The sequence below is a fragment of the Piliocolobus tephrosceles genome, chromosome 4 (assembly GCF_002776525.5).
Source record: "Piliocolobus tephrosceles isolate RC106 chromosome 4, ASM277652v3, whole genome shotgun sequence".
Lineage (NCBI taxonomy): Eukaryota > Metazoa > Chordata > Mammalia > Primates > Cercopithecidae > Piliocolobus > Piliocolobus tephrosceles.
The window spans coordinates 99,031,268-99,056,978 of NC_045437.1; the positions used below are offsets into that span (position 1 = coordinate 99,031,268).

General features: G+C 35.2%; 1 protein-coding gene across 1 annotated transcript in view; it reads right to left on the bottom strand.

Moving 5' to 3' along the window:
- Positions 1-2,600: 2,600 nt before the first annotated feature.
- The window catches only part of SLCO4C1 (solute carrier organic anion transporter family member 4C1), a 63,400-nt gene continuing 40,289 nt past the window's right edge, over positions 2,601-25,711 (bottom strand). Inside the window, exons 8-13 of the mRNA XM_023212218.3 lie at positions 24,938-25,133; positions 17,774-17,924; positions 15,374-15,564; positions 9,253-9,317; positions 7,791-7,928; positions 2,601-5,573 (exon numbers count right to left, since the gene is read on the bottom strand). Coding sequence (XP_023067986.2) covers positions 5,413-5,573; positions 7,791-7,928; positions 9,253-9,317; positions 15,374-15,564; positions 17,774-17,924; positions 24,938-25,133 — 902 coding nt within the window. The 3' untranslated portion in view covers positions 2,601-5,412. The remainder of the gene's footprint in view (positions 5,574-7,790; positions 7,929-9,252; positions 9,318-15,373; positions 15,565-17,773; positions 17,925-24,937; positions 25,134-25,711) is intronic.

Sequence of the window (25,711 nt, forward strand, 5' to 3'; positions counted from 1 at the left end):
ATCATATTTAGACAACATGTACTCTCTAATATGTGCTCTGAGAAGAATATATCATTTTTGAAAAAAAAGTATAATGTTAATATAATCATGAGAAAACATCAGACTAATCCAAATTGATATTCTACAAAATAATTGGCCAATCCTTTTCAAAATTGTCAAAGTAATATATGGTAGCCAGCCCCCAATATCATCCCAATGATAATCACAATATTCACGCCTCTTGGTACTCACCTTTTGTCTTTTCTTCCCACACTATACCAGGCATGGTAGGCAGAATTGTAAAGATGTCTTCTCCTCCCTGGCGTATTCAACCAAGTATATGAATCAAGGTGTTGTAGTTTACTGCAAAGTTCTTTTAAATCTTTTTAAGGACTTTGCAGCTGGAATTAAGATTACTAAGGTCACCTGTATGACCAGTAGACTGTGGTAGAAAAGATATGTCACTTCCAAAATTAAATCATATAAGACACTGTGATTTCAGTTTTGGTTGCTCTCACTCACCCCGGGGGCAGTCAGTTGCCATGTCAACAGACCTGTGAAGAGGCTTACATGTTGAGGAATGAAGCTCTTTTTCAAACACATATGTGAGCACACTTTCTTACAAGCAAACTGTTCAATCCCAGAGAACCCTTCAGATGATTACAGCCCCAGCCAATATCTTTATTGAGACCTCTTGAGAAACTTCAGACCAGAGCCACTCAGCACAGCTGCTCCTGAAATCCTGACACATAGAAATGGTAGGATAAGAAATGTTTCCTGTTTTAAGCCACTGAAGTTTAGAGTTATTGGACACATAGAAATAGAGAGGAAATATATCATGAAGAAAAAAGACTGGGGAACCATTCCAGATTGGAAGAGATTAAGAAGCAGTAATAAATAAATTTAACGTGAGATCCTTGACTAGGTTCAGATCAGATAAAGACCACTGAAGCAGGAAATTACCCTGATCCCTTTGCAGGCAGGAACTGGAGTGTGGGCACTGGAGCTAGCTGGTTGCTTTGGTGCCAGCAGGGGTAAACCCCACTCAGTAGAACCTGTTGTGCTCAACGCCTTGTGGAAGAGAGCACATAAGTGAGTGGATGCAGGAGCCAGGGTGAGTGCTTCTGGGCACCAACAGGAAACTCCATGCAGGCCCCATGGAAGCATCTAATGGGGAGTACCTGCGACCCCCGAAGCCCCAGTTGCATGCTTTACAGTGTTCTTTTAGCTTTGCTGTCTGCTGACAGGTTAAGTGTGAAACAGCTCAGTAGGCCCTCTGTCTTTTGACTTGAGGCAGTTGCTCTCCACCAGTGAGGGCAGAGGGTCAGAGTGATAGCCTTTAGCATTCACACCTGTGGCACCTGAACTGTTGTTCAACATCCAGGAAAAATCAGGTTGCATGAAAAAATTGAAGGGTGGTGAATGTGAAGGACTTCATTGCCTATGAAAGTGGTTCTCAGCTGGAAGGGGAGCTAGAAAAGGGATGGAGCAGGAAGGTGATCTTTTCCCAAAGTCCAGCGGCCTGGACTTCTTCTCTCCAACCCCAAACCATAGTTTCCAATGTCCAGCTGCTTTTCATTTTCTCCTCTCCTGCTCTGCTGGCAGAGCCTGGGATGGCACAGGATAGGCAGTGGAGTGGGTCATGGGTGGTTTTGGAAAAGGCAACATTTGAGCAGAAAAACAGGAATGCATGTTCTCACTTTGGGCTGTGGTTCCAGACTTGAGGGTGGGGCCTTTACCAGGACCCTCTCTCTTCTGCCCAGAATTCCTCAGCCTCCTGTCCTTGTCACCACTAGTGTTATGACTGGCAAAATTATAATAAAATCTGTAGATTAGTTAATAGTATCATGCCAATGCTTGTTTATTTGTAATTGTTTCTAGTTTTAGGTAATTGTTCTATGGATTTTTAAAATATTAACACTATGGAAAGCTTATAGAGGAATTTTATGTGTACTATTTTACAAAGTCACAAAATAAATTTTTAAATGGAAAGTCAGACACACTAAATTTGAAAAGAAAAAAATGATCAATTCTTGATAATTTTTAAAAGCTAAATTAATTTTAGCTGAAGCACTAAAATGTTATTATCCAATTTACCCACTGAGTTTTTCAAAGTGGATTGTCTTTCATCTATTTTTGATTACTCATATGTGCTGTAAAAGTTAGTGTTTATTAGACTTTACTGAAAAAAAAGCTGAAGGAGCCTAGGGGGAAAAGAACATTATATTTCAAATTAATATCTAATAGTATTTCCTTAAAATATTTTACTATTATAATAAACTGAGATAAATACATCCCACACTTTTTTATCAGATATTTTAAAAACAAACCATCTGTAAAATGTATCCTACTCATATAAATCTTATATATTAATCTGTCATATGTAGAAACTTGTGTAAGAGAATTTTCCTAATATATATTTCATAATAAATGTGGTTTGTATTGAATTAAAAACATCTGTTGAGATACAAGAAATCTCTGGATTAAATTATTAATACATTCACCAAGTTCAAAAGTAATACTAACTTCCCTTTCCCATCCATAAAATATGCTTATGTTCACAGAGATAAGCCAAGTTTCAAACCTGTGTCATTTAATAAGCTCAAACATGACAATTTTGTTATAAACACTCTGATTTAATAAATGGTATGAATATATATTTTGCATACTTTACAATAAAGACAATTTTGAAAGAAAATGGATCTAAAACTTTGTTTCCCTCCAATTTACATAGTAAAGTCAACTGCATACAGTTCTTTCCACATATATTTTCTACAATTAAATAAATCTAAATGTTAAATTTTAACACATATATCCAATTATGTACAAAATTACAATGTCAATTTATAAGTCAATCTTACTTAAAAATCATAAATTACAAAAAACACATTTTGAATAATTTTGTTCTAGAAGTATCATAACAACTCATATGATCTAGGTGAACCCAAAAGTAAAAAACAATGATCATAAATTATGGTAGTGTCTGTAAAACCCTGTTATAAAGGAGGTGTTCTTTTAAAATATGTACATTATATATAAAAGCTCTGGACTCCTTTTAAGAACCAAAATTATGTTCAGTTTAACCATTTTCATAAAAAGCTTATTTAAAAAGTATCACCTTATAAAACTGAATATATAAAATACGATGCAGCCCTTGATAACTAAGAATCTTTATAAATGCCAATTATTTAGTCACCTGTTTATCAAACTATTTCTATGGATGGGGTGATTTTTTTTCTTCCTCTAAATTAAGTGGCCCTAGACTAATATATTTGTATAGTTATTCTGTTTTCTTCCTTACTGTCATTTCACATCTCTATCAGTGAGTTCCTCGGGATTTGCCTTTATTCTACAACTATGAAAGTCTTCAATCCAATTCCCTGCTTCCACACATGGGACACAGAAAGCCTAAATTTTCCTTTTTTCTGAGCTCCAACAAGAAGCAGCATTTACAATGTGTCTAGCTTGGTGGGAGGGAGATTGTCAACTGAGGTATCATGTGTGTTCACCTGCCTATCTTGCCCTGTTTCTTTGGCTGCTATAAATTTCCTGCTTCTCAAATATCTGGATTTTTGGCTACCTATTTGGCTTCCGTCTTTGGTGTTTATATCTGTCTGGTTTTAGCATGTCTCTCTGATTCCTGACCCACAGCTCCTCTCTTTCTCTAATATTCAAGTGTGCTTGCTTGACTAACTTCTCATTCCTTCCCCTTGAATTTCACTTTACAATTGCACTACATTCTATCATCCCTGGCCACGGATTACCACAAAACATAATTTCTTAAATTCTGCAAATTTCTGATGTTTCTAATCTTGGTTTCCTACAAGATCTAACACTAGGCTTGTGTTATTTTTATTACAGTGTATATAAAACAATGCTTGTGGAAAACTAACCTCGGAGAAAGCTTATAGGGGAAACCTGATAATGAATTTTATTAAATTAATAACCCTTATAAAAATTTCAAATGTAATAATATCTGGATTTGAACTTCAATACTTTTCTCAAGTAAAATTCTTAACCATTGTAGAAGTTATGTTTGTTGATGTTCACTCATCTATACCCTCCATATTCTCAGCAAAGTTGGCATAAATAGGACCTGTATAAATAGGATTATAACATTATCAGGTTTGTAGAATACTTTATTAAATCAATGCATCAGTTAAAGCAGGGGTCACCAACTCTGACCTGTGTGTGGCCTGTTAGGAATCAGGCCACACAGTAGGTGAGCTGAGAGGCAGGTGAGTGAGCATTACTGCCTGAGCTCCGCCTCCTGTCAGATCAGCAGTAGCATTAGATTCTCATAGGAGTGCAAACCCCACTGGGAATTGCACATGCAAGGGATCTAGGTTGCACTCTCCTTACGAGAATCTAACTAATGCCTGATGGTCTGAGGTGGAGCAGTTTCATCTCAAAACCATACCGTCTTCCCCCCTGGAAAAATTATCTTCCACAAAATTGGTCCCTGATGCAAAAAAGGTTGGGGACTGCTGAGTTAAAGGGTAGGGTTTAATGTTTTAATTAAACAACAATAATAGATGACTACACTATGCAAGGCACTGTTTTAGGTGCTATGAGTAATATGTTAAGTGATTGGCTTTTCAAATTAGAAAAGTTAAAGGTATATAAGTATTGATCAATAGTTTCATGTTTATTTGGCATTTTTCTTTACTGACTGGTACTTTCCTCTGAAATATACGTAATTGAATAATACTATCACAGAATCAATAGATGTGTTAAACATTGTAATATCAACAAATTACCTCTTGGAATTCTTGAGTTAAAGTGAAAATATGCATATACAATGCTGATGTTTTTGTATTCACTATATACCAGGACACAAGGATGATAACTAACATATTCTAATAGTTCAATAATTTGCTTTGAGAAAGGCCAGACTAGTATACATAAATTAAAAAACAAATTACGTGACAAACCTGGTTTTAAGTTAATAGGCTTTCAATAATAATTCCTGGAAATCATCACACAACTTTGATTAGTTTAAATTTTTATACCATAAATGTTCTAAGCTCAAAATGTTGGCAATGAAAATTAAAATTAAACAAGTTGTAATGGGAATAGAAACATCATTGTATTTTAAATGGAAACTTTTCTAATTGTGGGCCTTTTTTCTTGTTATTGCTTGAGGATTTCAAATCTAGACAATGGGAATGGGAAGTGTGTGTGTGTGTGTGTGTGTTCATGTGTGTGTGTGTGCGCGCTGTGTTTTGAGGCTTTTGGTGGGCTTTGAAGGCACAGGTCTGTTTCTTGCATAAAACAAAAACTACATATGTAAAAAAATACATTTGATTATGAAAACATCAATTTTGTAAATGTGATTGTCCATATTGGATAGATAATGTTGTCACGGTAACGCGTGTTCTTAAAAATCGAGGTAAATTTTCCAGGTGTAAAACAGTCTTCTCTTTTCTCATTTCACCCTTCTTTTACTACTTTGTTGAGATCCTCTTCTGCTAAAACATTAGTCACAACTGAATTCTCAGTATGAAATGACACATCTGTGGCTGGTGGAGGTGGTCTATACAAAAAGATTGCAAATCCATTGAAGAACATGGTGATAACTTTACAAGTAACACCTAAGTAAAAAAAAAAAAATTAATCATGGTTTTTGTTTTTAATTATGATAAAAATTATCGCTGAGAAAAATCTTCATAAATAGAACATTTTCAAAGAGAATAATTACATAACCATTAGAGTTCTGTGTTTAAAATTTTTGAAACATTAAGGGGAAAGAAAAAACATTTGTATACAATTCAAGGCAGTAGTATTTATTTTCTTTCTAAGCAGTAATAGAGTACAATAATTAATTTATTCTTGGTTATGCTTGTACATTCTGGTAAAATAAGTGTTGTATAGAACTAAATAGGAATTGGGCCACCATCTAGATTTGTTAACACAAGCCCATAATCCCAGTACTTTGGGAAGCTGACAGAGGTGGATGTCTTGAGTCCAAGAGTTTGAGAGCAGGCTGGGCACCATAGGAAACCCTGTCTCTACCAAAAAAAAGTACAAAATATATCCAGGTATGATGGTATGAGCCTGTAGTCCCAGCTACTTGGGAGGCTGACGTGAGAGGATAACTTGACCCCTAGAGGTGGAGGTTGCAGTGAGCTGAGATCACACCACTGCACTTCAGCCTGAGTGACAGAGAGAAACCTTGTCTCAAAAATAAATAAATAGATTTGTTAACACAATATCATATCTATAAAAAATTGCAAGCAACCAAAAGTCAATAATAAGGGAAAGTAGTTTGTAACATTCTTGAAACTGAATAAATTGCAGAACATTCTGGTCCAGGATAGAGAATAATTCTGAAAATTAAAAAGGTTTTGGAGTTCTTAAGAGAAAGCCTCTGTGGGAGAATATCACACTCAATCAATCTACTCTTCTTATCAGCTAAAAATATGAAACATTAAGATTCACTTCACAAACTTTGCTTTATTTTCAAGTAAATCTGATTTTAATATGAAGTTATATGAAGTTAAACTAGTTCCAACCACCATATAAGCATTTAATAATTGCCAGCCTAATAAATTCAATGTGATCTCACAGTATAGTTCTTGCAGTAGCTGGTTTCTTTTTGTTGATTATTAATATTTTGTTTAAAAACATCTATTCTAAAAACAAGAATGCTCATTCATCTAGACATTACTAGATTTATAGAATGATTAGTTACATAGATACAACTTACAATTTTTTTTATTTGTTTCATTCTGAAAATTTTAAGATTTTTATGTATTTTGTGGGGGAATTCCCACATTCATCACTGAGTAGGAAAATGAACAATTTGTTATCTGTCTGTATCTTTGACCAAAAAGTACAAACAAAACGAATTAAATAAATTTTAAACATAAAAACATTGTATGTAGTCATGATTGTGGTAAAAATATAGTTTAAAAAATTGAATAAAAAATGGTTTTTAAAAACAGGTAAAGTAATGGGATGATTCATTTTGCCTATACTTGTCAATACTTACTCCCCAAGTGCTATATGAATTTATACATTATTTCTTCAGCAAATATTCTATTACTCTATCTCTATCAACTCAGAAAGTATACTCTGGATTTACATGCATGTAAAGCGTAATCATAAGCCTATCTTGATACTTGTGTCAAAATAATCACAATGAAAATCACACATTATATTAGATACATATGTATACATACGTTCAGGATTTCTCTAAGATATTTTAGTTTCTTAAGTTATTTTTCAAATTTTAAATTTCAACTTTTATTTTACTAGTATAAACTAGATACATTGTTCTACTTCCTTAATCTTGCCTTAAATTTCATTCATTGTTTAACCAAGACATTACAAACTGCAAAAGGCAAAAAGAATTGAACACCATAGCTAACCTTCTAAGCTATAAAAAGGTTCCTCACAATGTGCTTTAGAGACAAAAGATACTTCCCTGCCTGAGCTCTATGTGTTTGCAACACCTAGATACCTAGATGACAATCATTCCAGGGAGTTTCTCAGAATTCTCTTTTACCTTTCAAGTATACTTTTCAAAAATATTTGAGATAGTTATTAAAAGAAAAGTATATACTGTATGATATAACGACGGCTAGAATTTTATTTTCGTGTATTTAATACTGAGCGTTGCAGACTCTGTCCGTTCAAAGACTTTCATAACACACTGTGATAAGTGTTCTCTGCTTCAGGAAGACTACTGGATGGTTCAACAATGCAGACTGAACAATTGAAAATAACTATGACCTAAGTAACCAACAATGAGATTTTTTTTTTAAGTTCTTAGTTTACTCTAAAATTATCAAGAAATCACCACTTACTTATGGCTACTAGCATATGGGCCATCTTGATGTTATCGTAAATCCAGCAAGCTCCTTTAATTCCACAATCATTTATATCCCAAAGAATACATGTGCTGTCTATTGTGAAACCAAATATAATTGGTCCAGGTATTGTTCCTAAAAGAATTATGGGTGAAATACACAAGGGTAAAGATTATAGTTTAGAATTACAGATCTTTTTATACATGATCATACATACATTTTATAGAAATAAAAATATTCATCTGTCCACATACAAATTAATTCATGTACGAGTCAAAGGAATATAAAGCACAGATACAATATTCTAAAATAATTATATGTAATTACTATGTATTTCTAATCAATTCAAAAAAGTATTTGAATAGAAATATCCAATATATATCAGGCTAGCAGTTAATATTTCAATTCACCACTTTTCTAATATAATGAATAAATGTGCCTTTGAAATTAGCTATTATACTTTTTAAAAATCAAAATAAATTATTCATGATGCACAAATAAATCTGTTGAACTACAATATATGTTATATCTATGTGAGTGTGCATGTGTATATAAATTAACATGGACCTCTGTTATGTATTAGTGTATGTATATACAGATATATAGTCTTATAATACCATATCTAGGAATATCACTATCTTATATGCCCGCCACCATCTCCAAGAAGTCATGAGGTACTCAACTTCCATATACCTAAGGAACTTCCAATTATTTGAGGCAGTAATTTTTAGACAAGATTTCAGTTACATCCAGTCAGTTCTTTCATGACCTGTAGCATGATACAGTCAGAATACTAGACTCACAGTTAGGAATAATTTTCCTAGTTTCATTTATATCACTAGTTGTGTAACTATGGGCAAAACCCTGCACTTTTCAGGACCTTAATTTACTCATCTGAAAAAATCGGCAAGTTGGACTAGGTGATCTCTAATGCGCGCACTTTTTGTTTTTGTTTTAATAAATAATCTTAATATTATGTTTACTATGTCTGCCTTTCTTGTAAGTTGTCCTGTATCTGGAACTTTATAAAATTCTCTGGTATAAATTCTTTCTTCCAATAATTCTTAACTAGTCACAATATCCATTCCACAGTTGCTATTGAAACATTTTAACATCATTTTTAATTGCTAATGTAACACAATAGTGTCACAAATAGAGACAAAAGCAGAGAGAAAAGGAATTATGTGTTGATGATCACATTTTATATTTGAAACAGACATGATATACCTTTTAAGGTTTTATTTGCAATAGAGTTAGAACAGGTAACCAGGCAGGTAGGTTAAAAGTATGCAATATGTAAATAATCCTATATCTGAAACATTAGAAAATGGCTTCCTTCAACAAGAATGATGTAGCCTAGTCTTCCACTATAATGTCACAGGCCATAAATTAAAAAATCAATAACACTATTGAACCACAATAGCCAACACTTAGCAATGAATAAAGAGAAATGGCATACCTAATAATCGAAGGAACATAAATTGTATTCCCAAGGCTAGGGACCGTTGTCTGTGATTAACACACCTGGAAACATTAAATACATATGAGACCAAAAAACGTGGAATAGTATATTCACTCTTTGAGCAAGTTCACATTTATAAGAGGTTAGCATTCCTATATTAAAAGTAAATGTTGTAAACACAAAATAAACAATGCATTTGTAAGAGCTTGTAAATGGTTTAATCTTCCTGGAATTATAAAAGAAGAAAAATGTTATCTGACCTAAAACATTGCAAATAACACCAAAGAATCACTAGTTTTTATTAGTTTTAATAAATGTAAAGGAGAAAGGGTATTCATTCATAAGGCATATTTTCCATGAAAGTCATCAATATATTATGTATAGGAGTGTACCTCAATATAACAGAGCCCAGATATAACAAATCCACAGCTAACATCATACTCAATGGTGAATACCTGAGAGCCTTTCCTCTAAGATGAACAGGACAAGGATGCCCACTCTCACGAATTCTATTCAGCATGGTACTACAAGTCCTATCCGGAGCAAGTAGGCAAGGAAAATAAAAGGTATCCAAATTGGAAAGTAAAAGTAAGATTATCTCTGTGAAGATGACAATGGTCATGTATGTAGAAAACATTAAAGATCCTGCCAAAAAAGCACTACAACTAGCAGATGTATTTAGTAAAGTTTCAGTATACAAAATCATAATACAAAAATCAGTTGCACTTCTATACACCAACAATGAACAAAAAAAAATCAAGTAAACAACAAAATTTAGACTAGCATTGAAAAATAAAATACTTAGGAATAAAGTTAACCACAGAGGTAAAATACTTGCACACTGAAAGCTATAAAACACTGATGAAAGAAATTGAAGAAGCCACAAATAAATGGAAAGATATCCCTTGTTTATGAATTGGAGGAATAAATATTTTAAAATATTTATCCTACATCAAGTGGTCTACAGAATTCAGTGTAATTTCCATCAAAATTCCAACAGCATCTTTCACAGAAATTGAAAAAGCAATCCTAAAATTCATATGCAACGACAAAAAAATCCAGAATAGCTAAAACCGCCAGAGGGTGGCACAAGATGAGGGACTGAAAAGCTCCAAGTTAATAATTATCTACACAGAAAGAAAAAAGAAAAACACTTTAACAAGAATCAAACGTCAGGTGAGCACTCTTAATACGTGGTTTGACCTTTATATTTCTGAAAGAGGCACTGAAGAAATTGAATAAAACAGTCCTGAATCTCAGACACCACCCCTCCCCAACGCAGGCAGTGGCAGTGTAGTACAGAGAGACTCTCAGGGGGTGGGGAGGGAGAATATAGCAATTGTGAGGCAATAAAATCAGTGCTGTCCTGTTAGAGCAGAAAGGAAAGGACCAACTCACCTGACACCTGCCCACAGAGGGAGCATTTAAACCAGCCCTAGCCAGAGGGTAATCTCCTAGGCAGCAGTCCAAACATCAGTGCTTACAAAACAACTCACCACCAAGGGCTACAGCACTGTGTCTCCAAGTTAACTTGAAAGGCAGTCTAGACCATAGGGACTGCAACTCTTGGGCAAGTCTTAGTGCTGAATTAGGCTCATAGACAGTGGACTGGAGGCACACGTGACATACTGAGACACAAGCTGGGACAGACAATGGAGTCCTGGTATTACTCCTCCACTAATCCCAGGCTGCACAGCTCCAGGTTCCAAAAGAAACCCTTTCCTGACACTTGAGGAGAAGAGAGGTAAGAGTGGTTATTGGGGTTCCCAATTCCAGAACTTGACTCTGACTCCAGAACTTGATTTCTGGACCTGTCCTGGGTCAGTGGGGAGCCCTCTGCCCTGAAGGGTGAGTCCCAGGCCAGGCAGCATTCACAACAACCTGACTTAAAGAGGCAGTGGGCCATAAGGGAACATTGGTGGTAGTCTGGCAGTACTCCTCGTGGCCTGGGGTGGAGGTGCCTAAGGGGTGATGCTTGTTTGCCTTTGCAAAGGGGAAAGAAGAGTGGAAAGGACTACATTGTGTGGTTTTCGTGCCAGCTTAGCAGTAATACAACAGACCAGGTACACTTCTAAGGTTTTTGACTCTAGTCCCTGATTTCTGGGTGGCACTTCTAGACCCACCAGTGCCTGTAGGACCTCCGTACCCTGAAGGGAAGGACACAGGCGTGGCTGGCTTTCCCACTTGCTGATTGTAGAGCCCCAGGCCTTTAAGCAAACAGAGCCAGTAACCAGGGAGTGGTTACAGAAGGTCTTGGGAAAGACCCAACACCGTGCTGGTTTCAGGTTTAACCCAGCGCAATCATAGTGGTGGTGGCCACGGAGGTGTTTGCATCACTCCACCTTCAGCTTTAGGTGGCTCACAACAGAGAGAGAGAGACTCTGCAAAAACCACAGCAATACTGACCTTAGGGTGCCCCTTAAAGCAGATACAAGTAAAATCACAACACCCAAGTCCTTTCAAATATATGGAAAGCCATCCCAAGAAGGACGGCTACAAATAAACCCAGACAATGAAGACTACAGTAAATACTTAACTCTTAAATACCTAGATGCTAAAGAACATCTACTAGAATCAACACCATCTAGGAAAACATGAACTCACCAAACGAGCTCATGCCATCAGAGACCAATCTAAAAAACAGAAATATATGACCTTTCAGACAGAGAATTTAAAATAGCTGTGCTGAGGAAACTCAAATAAATTCAAAAAACACAGAGAAGGAATTCAGAATTCTGTCAGATATATTTTACAAAAAGACGAAATGATATTGGCCGGGCATGGTGGTTCACACCTGCAATCCCAGCACTTTGAGAGGCTGAGGCAGATGTATCACTTGAGGTCAGAAGTTTGAGACCCAGCCTGGTCAACATGGTGAAACCCTGTCTCTACTAAAAATACAAAAATTAGTTGGGCATGGTGGTGCACGCCTGTCATCCCAGCTACTCGGGAGGCTGAGGCAGGAGAATCATTTGAACTTGGGAGGCAGAGGTTGCAGTGAACCAAGATCATGGCCACTGCTCTCCAGCCTGGGCAACAGAGCAAGACTCCATCTCAAACAACAACAAAAAAAAAGAATCAAGTGGAAATTCTGCAGCTGAAAAATGCAATTGGCATATTGAATAATGCATCAGAGTCCTTTAGTAGCAGAACCGATAAAACAGAATAAAGAATTAGTGAGACTAAAAACAAGCTTTTTGAAAATATATAGTCATAGAAGACAAAAGAAAAAAGAATAAAAAACAATGAAGCATGCCTACAGCATCTAGAAAATAGCCTCGAAAGGGAAAATCTAAGAGTTATTGGTCATAAAGAAGAGGTAGAGAAAAAGATGGGTAAGAAAGTATATTCGAAAGGATAATAACAGAGAACTCCCCAAACCTAGAGAAAGATGTCAATATCCAAGTACGAGAAGGTTGTAGAACACTAAGCAGGTTTAAACCAAAGAAGACTACCTCAAGGCACTTAATAATCAAACTCTCAAACATCAAGGATAAAGAAAGGATCATAAAAGTAGCAAGAGAAAAGAAACAAATAACATACAGTAGAGCCTCAATACATCTGGCAGCAGACTTTTCAGTGGAAACCTTATAGGGGAGAAGAGAGTGGCAAGACATATTTAAAGTGCTGAAGGAAACAAACTCTTACCTTAGAATAGTATATCTGGTTAAAATATCCTTCAAAGATGAAGGAGGAGTAAAAACTTTCCCAGACAAAAGCCAAGGGATTTCATCAATGCCAGGCCTGTCCTATAAGCAATGCTAAAGGGTGTACTTCCATGAGAAAATGAACATTAATGAGCAGTAAGTAATCATCTGAAGGTATAAAACTCACTGGTAATGATAAGTACAAAGAAAAACACAGACTATTATAACACTGTAACTGTGGTGTGTAAACCACCCTTATCCTAAGTAGAAAGGCTAAATGATGAACCAATAAAAAATAATAATTACAACAACTTTTCAAGACATAGTACAATAAGATATACATAGAAACAACAAAAGGATAAAAAGCCAGGGGACAAAGTTAAGGTGTAGAGTTTTTATTAGTTTTCTTTTTACTTGTTTGTTTTATCAATAACACTAAATCTAAAAGGACTAAACTCTCCAATGCAAAAACACAGCCTGGCTGAATGGATGATAAAACAAGACCCATTGACCTGTTCCCGACAAGCAAAACACTTCACCTATAAAGACACACACAGACTGAAAATAAAGAAATGGAAAAACATATTCCATGCCAATGGAAATTGAAAGAGAATATGAGTCACTATACCTAGAAAAAATTGATTTCAAAACAAAAGCTGTAAGAAGAGACAAAGAAGGTCACTATATAATGATAAAGGGGTGAATTCAGCAAGAGGATATAAAAATTTTAAACATATACGTAGCCAACACTGGAGCACCCAGATATATAAAGCAAGTATTAGTAGAACTAAAGAGAGAGACAGGCCCTGATACAATAATAGCTGGAGACTTCAACACCCCATGCTTTGCATTGGACAGATCTTCCAGATAGAATATCAAGAAAGAAACATCAGACTTAATCTGTACTGTAAATGAAATGGATCTAATAGAGATTTATAAAACATTGCATCCAATAGCTGCAGAATACACACTCTTTTCGTCAGCACATGGATCATTCTCAAAGACTGACCATATGTTAGGTTACAAAACAAGTCTTAAAACATTCAAACAAACTGAAATAATATCAGTCATCTTCCCTGACCACAATAGAATAAAACAAGAAATTAATAACAAGAGGAATTTTGGAAACTATGCAAATACATAGAAATTAAACAATATACTCCTGAATGACCAGTGGGTCAATAAAGAAATTAAGAAGAAAATAGAACAATTTATTGAAACAAATGATAATGAAAACAACATGCCAAAATCTATGGGATGTAGCAAAAGAAGTACTAATAGGGAAGTTTATAGCTATACATCAAAAAAGAGGAAAAATTTCAAACAAATAATCTAATGATACATCTTAAAGAATTAGAAAAACAAGAGGAAACCAAACCTAAAATTAGTAGAAGAAAGGAAATAATGATCTGAGGAGAAATAAATGAAATTGAAATGAAGAAAACAATACAAAAGATCAATGAAAAATTAAACAAAATTGACAAACCCTTAGCCTGACTAAGAATAAAAGGAGAAGATGCAAAGTAATAAAATCAGAAATAAAAAAGGACACATTACAGTGATACTGTAGAAATTTAAAGCATAATGAGTGGCCACTATCAGCAACAATATGCCAATAACTGGAAAATCTAGAAGAAATGGACAAATTCCTAGATACATACAACCTATCAAGACGGAATCAAGAAAAATCCAAAGCCTGAACAGACCAATAACAAGTAGCAAAGTTGAAGCTGTAATGAAATGTCTCCCAGTAAAGAAAAGCCCAGGACCCAATGGCTTCAGTGCAGAAAAGCCAAAGCTATCCTAAGCAAAAAGAACAAAACTGCACATGTACCCCTGAGCTTAAAATAAAAATCAAATAAACAGTAAAAAAAAAAGAAAAGGTAATGAGTAAATATTAAAGAACAAAAAAAGAAAAAAAGCTAGAATTCATTAGGAAAGATACACAAAGACTGATGACTGTATGGAAGGACAGGTATGAAATGTGTTTGTACAGTGGGATAGAAGGAGGAAGAGCAACTGGAAACATAAAACACAGGTGAACAACACAGGTAACAGCCAGTTTCTTATTGATTAGCACCGCTTAAGGAAGATTTAATGACACAGTGCCTAATGCATAAGGTAGAATGCCTGCCATTCTGATTCTGGCATATTGGAATGCATTTTATTTCTGTGATACTCAAATTGAACATTTCTCCAGCTCACAGCTGAAGTTTCATGAAAGAAGCAGAGAAAACACCAAGCACAAGCCAGGCAGGCAATGTGAAGACACTTTCACGTGCATATCATTCAAATGTTCTACATCTGGGGTTCTATGGAGGCGCTTATCCAATGCCACACAACTAATGATCTTGTAAGGGTTGATTGATATTGAACCAATGGTCAATATGAACCACAAATGAGCCCCAAGTCCATTTGCTTTCCATCAGCATGTTGCTTTGGGAATGAAACTTTCTCAACATACTACATACCTTAGGATAGACACAGTTATAGGAGTACCGGCCATAAAGGTAAAAATAATTATAATAAAGAAAATGCAAAGGAATATGGGCAGGTTCGCACAATGAGTTTCACATTTTCCAGCTTTAGCTTCAAAACCCAAAGTTTCTGCAGTGGATGTTATTTCTGTTTTCCTTTTAATACAGGAACAGTTGTAATATACCTAAAAATATTAGACACAAAAACAATGAAAGTGATTATTTAGAAAATAAATTATTGTAAATTAGGTATTCTCTAGACATGGCAAACACTCTCATACTGTCTTAATCCATATACAACAAATTATGCTGAGAGAATATTTAACCCTTAAGAAATTAAACAAGTGGAAAGAAACCATATTTATGATGTGGAATTACTGGTATTTGACTTTTCTGGTCATTACTTCAGCTTGTTCCCTGCTATAGTAATTACTGACTTACAGAACAATTTAATGAGAATATAAGTTATGTGATCTTGCACATTCTAGGCTTCTTACAACAGTAATTATTTCTTAAAGGCATTTTACATCTCAACTCCATCGTTCCATATCCTTTATCCTTACTGTAAATCTTTTTTAGACATTAAGGCCTTAATGAAATCAGAGCACAGCCAGAGATATCAAAGAGAAGCAGTGCTTTCATTGTTCCAAAGGCCAGAAACTTTTTTTTTTTTTTTTTTTTTTTTTTTGGTGCTAAAGCCATTCTAAGACCTCTGGTACCAATTCAGGAAAACCAAATATGCAGATGACACCTCCAAAATTGACTCTTACATATTCAGCAATCAGATTTATCGAATAATGAGGTAATTCAGCCTTTAAAAGTTTTAAGGAGAGAAACTGAGAACAGTATTTTCTATCCTAATGAAACTTTACAACTCTCATTTGCCTGCAATATAGCAGTTAGTCAAGGTCAGATTTTGTAGTTTGGGTCACTGGTGTGAAATATAAGATTAAAACTGTATTGCTGTGAACAAATGTATATGGGTGTTTATTAAAAGTATTGTAAATATATATTGCCTATCTGAAATATTTCATAAGAAAAAATATTGTGAATCAATTGATTATTTCACAGACTGATTGGACATAAAATTGTCAGGACAAATAGAAAATTTGCAAGTCAAAATCATTTGCTCTTCCCAAAAAATTCTAGAAGACAACTTGCTGTGTAAGACAGTAATTATCTTAGCATTTGGCAAAAAATATAAATATTAAATTAACCATATCAAAATAACCAAAACTATTTTAAATATGCTCTGGGTATTAGATTTTCTGTGTTGTTTCCCTGTGCAGGATGGTATTTGTGTCTATATATATTTAGTCATGTGACTAAAAACCTTCCTAATAACTCCTTGTCATAATCTGCTTCTAATCAAAGTTAGCCAATAGCATTTATTGGTCATATATACAGAAAAAAATTCAAAGATTCAAAATTGTCATATAACTCTTACACATCTTATTCATTGTTTTTGTTTATACCACAGTATATATTTCCCTCAGATCCTTTTAAAGTTATCATATTATCTACTAATGCATAATATACTGTGTACTACTCATAATCTGAATATTATTTATTTCCAAGGCTCTTAAGTTTAGCTAAGATGAAATATTTAGATTCTAAGATATAGTACAATAAAATTGTATTGAGTTCTTTTAAACTATTTAACCATACAAAAAAGAAATAACATCCAGGCACATTGATTAGTATTCAGATCGGGAAATAAATATGAATTTGTATTTAAATATAAATTGATTTGAATATTTTAAATGTATTCATGGTACATCAAATAAAACAAATACTAAGTTTCTATTATATAAACTGTACCTAGTGAAAATAGGAAAACTCTCTTGCCTTCAAAGATCTTAAAAGTATATTTAAGGAAAAATAAAATTGACCCTTGAACAACACAGGTTTGAACTGCACTGGTCCACTTATATACGGATTTTTTTTCAGTCAAACATGGATCAAAAACACGTATTTGCAGGATGCAAAACCCATATATACTGAGGCACTGACTTAAAGCAAGTTCTTCAAGGCCATCGGCGGGACTTAAGTATGGCATATTTGGGTATATGCAGGGGTCCTGGAACCCATCCCCCACCCCATGTATTCTGAGGGATGACCATAAAACAATTTGAAAAGGTAAAAGATATTTCACAACTGCAACAAAGTGATGTTGCTAAAATATTTGTAATTTCCAAATTGATTTTTCAACAATAACTGCAAGAGGCATGAAGGAAAAAGAATCCATTTCAGTTTGAGACATCATGGGCTGCTTAATGGAGGCAGTGGAGCAGGAAGGCAAGAATAGGCATTGCATAACCCCATTAGCGAAGTCAAGATAGAAACCCATAAACACATTGCCTCACTAAGGGAAAAGTAGGAGACATAAGCTACCTTTGGTTTCCTGTATGAGACTGGGTTTGAACAGCCTGCAAAGCAGGGAGAAAAATATTGGACTCCATCTCCACAGACAGGATAATAATATGATCGCAAACAGTTACAATTGGCATTACAAGGGGCTATCAAGCTTCCCAATTCTCCAGTCCTGTAAATAAGAAATGAAAGAAGGGTAAATGATCTACGTCATAACTTTTAACTAACAATTCTGAAGCACTGTTATATCTTACCATTAGGTCATTTATTCACTCACTCAACACATAATTACCAAACAAATAAAAAGTCTTCCTTTGCACATAAAGTTTAACTTCTTGTCAGAGAGAGGCAACAAAAACAATAGTCATATAGTATAGTATCTGTCAGTAATTAAAAATATAAGGCAGAATAAGTGAAGAAAACAAGAATTTATCATCTTGCACCAGATAATTCTCTTGTGGGGTTGGTTCTGTGGACTGTAGAATGTTTAGCAGCATCCCTGACCTCCACCAGATACCAGTAGCACTCTCCTTCATTACAGCAACCAAAATATCTCCAAACAGTGCCATATATCTCCAGGATGCAGACAATATTTTAAACTTGGAAGGATGAACAAAATCATGCTGTTGAACATAATCATCTCATCAATGGGAAAACTGAGGTCCAGGGGGATTAAGTTACTTTTCTTTCCTTACCAAATATAATTTTCCCAGTCCCCAGGATCAGTGTCATTTCAAGCTGCCTCTTACGGAAAATATCTTCCCTAATATAAAGGATTACACTAATCAAAAATGCATCCCTCATACCTCATTTGTTTATTTATTCTTTCAAACAACATATATTGAGCAACTGCTAGGCCCTATGCTAGGTAACAGGAACACAAAGTAGAATAAGACAGTCTCTGTCCTCAAGGATTTCACAGTTTAGAGGTAGAGAGGGACATAGATAATTATTTACTGATATGCTAAGTGTGGTTACAGATATCTGCAAAGTGCATTTTAGAAGCACCAAGGAAGAACATCTATCACAAGTCAAAGTTTGGAGAAAAGGGACTGGAAGAGCTACTGCCTGAGATGCAATTTAAAGAATGAGTAAGAGGTTGGTGCAGTGGTTCGCACCTGTAATCCCAGCACTTTGGGATGCCAAAGCAGATGGATCACTTGAGCTCAGGAATTCCAGACCAGCCTGGCCAACATGGTGAAACCCTGTCTCTACTAAAAATACAAAAATTAGCTGGGCATGGTGGCAGGCACCTGTAGTCCCAGTTCTCAGAAGGCTGAGGCAGGAGAATCTCTTGAACCCATGAGGCAGAGGTTTCAGTAAGCCAAGATAGTGCCACTGCACTCCAGTCTGGGCAACAGAGTGAGACTCCAAAAAAAAATGAAAAATAAAAAATATATAAAGAATGAGTATGAGTAAGCCAGTCAAATGGGGAAGGTGAAACGTATTTCAGAAAAAGCTGGTACAAAGGCATAGAGTAGAGAAATAGCATCCTCTGTGGAGAAATATGAATGGTGTCTGAGGCACAGAGTGATGGGAAATGTAGCTGGAGAGGAGTAAAGGACCAGTTTAATTGAGAACCACATGGGCCTGACAAAAGGTCATCATCAAGGTAGTTTTAGACTGGAAAGTGACACTGTCAAAAGTTCATTTTAAAGAAATAATTCTAGGAGTTGTACAGAGTATGAATTTGAAGAAAGGGGACCAGTTACAATACCCTAGACAGTAGGTGATGACAATATAAAGAAGAACTAAGATAGAACATACAATGATAGGAAGCAGATTAAATAAAACTTTTGGATGTAGAATCAGTAAGATTTGGTGATGGATTGGTGGAAGATGACTCCTCCTGTTAAAAATGGAAGAGGCTACTCAAGAGGCTTAGGTAGAAAGATCACTTGAGCCCAGGAGTTTGAGGCTGCAATGAGTTATGATTGTGCTGCACTCTAGCCTGGGCAACAGAGGGAGATCCCATCTCTAAAAAAAGAATGCAAGAGTCAAAGGTGACTCATAATACCTAACTTGATGTTTAGGTATAGGAGAAAAAGTTTTGGAGAAGAGATGATGAGTATGGTATTGTACCTATTGAGATTAAGAGCATCTCAAATTTAGTGAAGAAATCTTGAATGGAGCTAGATTTCTTAATAACCGTTTGGACATAGATGTAGCTGAAACCACCAGCATTTATAAGATCAGTCATATAGTGTGTGGAATGAGGAGAGTACTGAGGTCTTGGGAGTCCACTTATTTAATAAACACACAATGAACACCAATTATGTGCTAGACTACTCAGAGTGGTAGAATTATATTTAGAAGAAAGAAGGAGCTACAGCTAGAACTAAAATTGACAGACAGAGGGAGAGAGAGAAATGGATGGAAGGAAGGGAATGAGGGAGTGAAGAGACAGAGGGAGGGAGAGGGAAGAAGGAAGGGAGAAAACAGAGAAGGAAGGGAGACGGGGGAAAGAAGGAAGGGAAGAAGGGAGGAAGGGAAGGGAAAGAGAAAAGGAAAGGGAAAGAAGGAAAGGGGAAGGGAAGAAGGGAGGGAGGAAGAGAAGGAAACCCCTGCCACCATGAAGCTGACTTTCTTGCATGGGGTCAAACACAGTAAATGAGTGATTTCTGTAAATATTAGAAGATAATCGACACTATGTTGCAAAATGATGACATACAAAGTAGGTGGAGAACAAGAAAGTCATGAAGAAAACAGAATAAAGAGAAAAAAAATGACTAAATCAGTAGGGAGTCTGAAGGAAAGAGTGATCAAGATAGTAATCTCGACGCTGCCTGCAGTCTCATCTTACTCAAATCTATTCCACAGGATGCTGCCACATTTATCTTTATCAAGTATGATGATATCAAGGGTTGGTCACGTTCACAAAAACAATCACGAGTGTCTGCTCACAGAGCTCATAACATAGATGCAGAAATAAGATAACCAGAGAAAAGCCATCCCTGCAACTTTAGAAATAGCCTTTACACAGCAATTTTTAAAGTTCCCAATAGATAATTCTCATATTATTGATAAATAATTACTGAGATCATACAAAGTATAAGACAGTATGATGCAAATTATAGTAGAAACAAAGAAGTATAGCTTATATTCCTTAATATCAAGGGTTGATCACATTTGTCTACATATTTTACAAAGGTTTACTTCTTGAGGTAACTAGAAAATTATTAGTAGAAGAACAGCAGATGCTTGTGAAGTTTATTAAATTTTCTTAGTGTATACATATTATTTAAAAATATATAAAAATATCCTATTTTGAAATGTTTACTAGTTTTTAACATATAATAAAATAAACGTGCATATATATGCTTGTCGCAAGTAGAATTCAAACATTAGTTTCTTAAATACAAAGTATTATTCTATAATTATGCCTCTATAACAGGCTAAAATGTCCCTAAAACCATTGCAAAATATTAATATGCCTCTTTAAGATGCTATTTCATATAATCAGTAAAATTCTAGCTAAAGCCAGATACAGAAAAAAATACTGTGTGTATACACTATGGTATTTCTATATTCTATGAAGTTTTTAAGTATTAAGTAAAACACAAATCATCATTACCACCGCTGATCACCAAAATAAGACTCAAAGTTCCTATAGATTGTCAAGGCAACAAAACAGCAATGGGGAACAGTGGGAAAATAAACAGTATTCATGCAATCGAATTTAGTATTGTGCCCAATTAAAGATTTAATAATAAATTACTTTAAAATATTATTGAAAAATATCCTGACCATTATCTCAAGCAAATTAACACAGGCACAGAAAACCAAATACCACATGCTCTCACTTAAAAGTGGGAGCTAATCACTGAGTACTTATGCAATAAAGATGGCAACAATAGACACTGCAGACTACAAGAGGGAGAAGAGAAGAAGTGGGGCAAGGGTTGAAAAGCTATTAGCCAGGCGCAGTGGCTCACATCTGTAATCCCAGCACTTTGGGAGGCCAAGACGGGTGGATCACCTGAAGTCAGGAGTTCAAGATCAGCCTGGTCAACATGGTGATCGGCCTGGTCAATATATACACATGTATTTATATCCCCTGATCTTACATTTTTTGGATATGCTGTTATGTTAAACAGGAACTTTCAAAGAATATATCAACGAACCTAATTCATTAATTCATGGATGCAAAACCTATTTTTACCCATCTGTGCTTACCACGGTAAAGGTCAAAGATTTTTGCATGCCTTTACTAGAAACCCTACATCCTCAGAACCTCTTCTGTCTCTCACTCCCTGAAAAGATATTTCTTGAGCTTCTTAGGCTGTTCTTTCCATAGACAGGCTTACCTAGCTTTACTTCACTTTGTTTTATCGTACTTGGCAAATCTTGTGTTTTTTACAAATTGAAAGTTAGTGGCAATGTAGTGATAGTGATAGTATTCAGTAAGTCTGTAAAGTGCCATTTTTCCCAGAGTGCACGATCATTTTATGTCTATTTCATATTTTGGTAACCTTGCAAAATTTCAAATTTTTTCATTATCATTTCTGTTAATGGTGATCAGTGATTTCTGATGTTACTAAAATAATTGTTTCGGGACACCATGAACCATGGCCCTTTAAGAAGTAAAATTTAATCAATAAATGATGTGTGTGTTCTGACTGCTCATTATTGTCTTGTTTTAAGAAGTTGCCACAACTACCCCAACCTTTGACAACCACCACCCTAGTCAGTCAGCAGCCATCAACACTGAGGCAAGACTCTCTACCAGCAAAAAAAATTACAACTTGCTGAAGGTTCAGATGATTGTCAGCACATTTCAGCAATAAATAATTTTTTAATTGAGGTATGTACATTGTACATTTCTTTTTTAGACACAAACTTATTGCATATGTAATAGACTACAGTATAGAGTAAATATAAACTTTATAAGCACTGGAAAACCAAAATATCCATTTGAGTTGTTTATTGCAATATATGCTTTATTTTGGTGGTCTGGAACCAAACCCACGTATCCTCAACATATGCCTGCACCTTTTCTTCTATACATGTTTCGTAGATAAGACTAGTTTGATTGACCTGTTTGTAATACACACATTTTAATACTCAGGGTACAGAAACTAAAACTAAGAATTTGGGGCCATGAGAAAAATATGATCTGAAAATGTCACACCTACTTGGTGACATTAAATTGTGTCCCTATTTCTATCTATGTACACACATATACATAAATGTGAGTAAAAACACATACATTTAGTGACATTTATGTGTGTGTGTGTATATTTACTTTCAGTTTTTCTCATCACTAAGAAATGTGTATGTGTATTAAACACTATGTCCCAGATCTTAATATATCTTAATGGCCAACTTCTACACAAACCTCAGAATTACCCCATCACACATGCCTTCCTTTCTGATTACATGAAGGACAGCACACCTGGTAGTAACTATCATTTAAGGCAGACAATATTAAATGGATTCACATGTACTTTGTTACTCAAGGTGATAAAACTATGTGTTAAACTATCCAGAACTTCCTTTTTTTTTTTTTTTTTTCTAAAAGGAACATACAGAAAAAGTTTACTGGGATAAGTTTGGGTGAAGTTTACAGGGGTGAAAGTCAGGTCTATGCAACTTAACCTCTACCTACCTTTCGACATTCCAAAACATGTTTACACTATTTCCAGATGCATAATCTAAGTTCCATTCAACCTGGTCTCTGAAACTAGCCTTCACATTTAATAGCATTTATAACTTTGGTTTAGCATATTCCCTCTCCCTGTCTCTCTTCTCAAATCTTCATTTCTCAAAACTCTTTGTATCCTTGAAGGATTTTTAAACCCCATTTCACTGTTATGCTATGAAGCCCTTCCAGATTCTAATCAAATAAAATTGAGAAGCTCACCTTCTTTTCAATTCCATAGCAATTTGTTTATCCCCCATTACCTAATTGACTATTCGTTCACTGTTTTCTTTCGCAATCTCTCCTTTAGAACAGGGATTTTGCCATGAAGGTCTGCTAGAGGAAGCATTCAACAAATACCGAATAAATGTAATGGAGCTTGGCCGGGCGTGGTGGCTCACACCTGTAATCCCAGTACTTGGGGTGGCCGAGCCGGGTGGATCACTTGAGGTCAGAGTTTGAGACCAACCTGGCCAATAGGGCGAAACCCCGTCTCTACTAAAAATACAAAAATTAGCTGGTCATGGTGGCATGAGCCTGTAGTCCCAGCTACTCCAGAGGCTGAGACGAGAATTGTTTGAATCCGGGAGGCAGGTGTTGCAGGGAACTAAGATTGTGCCACTGCACTCCAGCCTGGGTGACACAGCAAGACTCTGTCTCAAAAAAAAAAAAAAAAAATGTAATGGAGCTTAACTAAATACTGCTTTAGAATGCTCAGCATTAATGTAAAAGAATCACAGATATATTAGCAGCAACTGCAAATCATGGTAATTGTCATTGGCAAACTTTTCTGAAGTAGATTATATTTATATCATCTGTAGGTCATATTATACAAAATTATGGAGTCCTTGACCTAACGTACCACCTTCCTTGACAGCCTCAAACATATGTAATGAAACAAAGCAGCACTGTGAGGTATAAAATATACTGCTGTGCAATATCCTCTTGCCTGACCACCTACTTAGGGCTTAAAATTTCAAAGGAAAACAAAGAAATATAAATGGTCAAATCAGTTATAGCTAGAAACATGTCTACAGGTGAGAACAAGTTATTTATTTATCTATAATAAACATAAACTTTTAAATAGATACAATAATGATTAGTATTAGCTAGGACTAGCTTTATTCTAATTTCTCTTCTTGTCTATTTGCAACCAACCTAATAAGGTAATTTTTATCATAGGGAGTTATTTCTATTTTAAAAAATTTAAATCAATAAAAACATATAATGTGAAATTCTCCCCAGGATATGAATCGCTTAGAGGCAAAAATCCTACTGTATTAATCTTTGTATCCCTGAGGAAGCATAGTGCCCAGTATATGAAAGTTGCTCCTTAAATGTTCTTTGTATAAATATCCCCAACTTTTAAGAAGACATAAATTATCCAAACTAAAAATAAAACCACATGTTCTTACATAGGAAAAAAGGCCTTCCAAATTTTTAAAAAGCCAATTTCTCACCATTTTATTTAAGAAAACATATGCTTGAAAATGTTTAGTCTATTATTCTGGTATTAATATCAAAAAGCACTGAGATGTATTTACCCATTATACGATTCGGATACACCAGCAAACGGCTCATTTTCACAATTGGCATAAATAAATACAAAACTCAGCGTAAATGCAACTCCAGATGTAAACAATGCAAACTTCATTGTGTTTTTACATGTCATTTTGAATTTTGAAACAAGGAAGCCACCTAAAATTTGACCGAGAGCAGCTCCAGGGATTAAAACAGCCCCTAATAAGAAAGAAGAATGTGGATTGTGAGAAATCATACACATATACTCACTCATACTGACAACTGAAAAACATCAGAAACAAGTGCCAATATGGTTTTAACTTATACTTATTCACCTGATTTATAGAAATATGTGTACAAATGACTTAACAGGTCCATTAAGTAGGGAATTAGTCAAATTAATGTATTGAACATTAAGAATTAAGATTAATATATATTCTCTTTAGCCATTTTAGCTTTTGTCTTTCTCTAGTTCATACAATAGACTGCCTAATGTCAGAAAATCAGAAATTTGTACCAAAATTAAGTTTAAATGTCTTCTTTTTTTTTTTTTTTAAACAGGGTCTCATTCTGTCACCCAGGCTGGAGGACAACAGTGTAATCTCAGCTCACTGCAGCCTCCACCTCCCAGATTCAAGTGATTCTCCCACCTCAGCCTCCAAACGAGCTGGGACTACAGGCACATGCCACTACACTAGGCTAATTTTTATATTTTTTGGTAGAGACAGGGTTTCACCATGTTGGCTAGGCTGGTTTCAGTTTAAATTTCAAGGAAGGGCTATCTCAAATTATACATT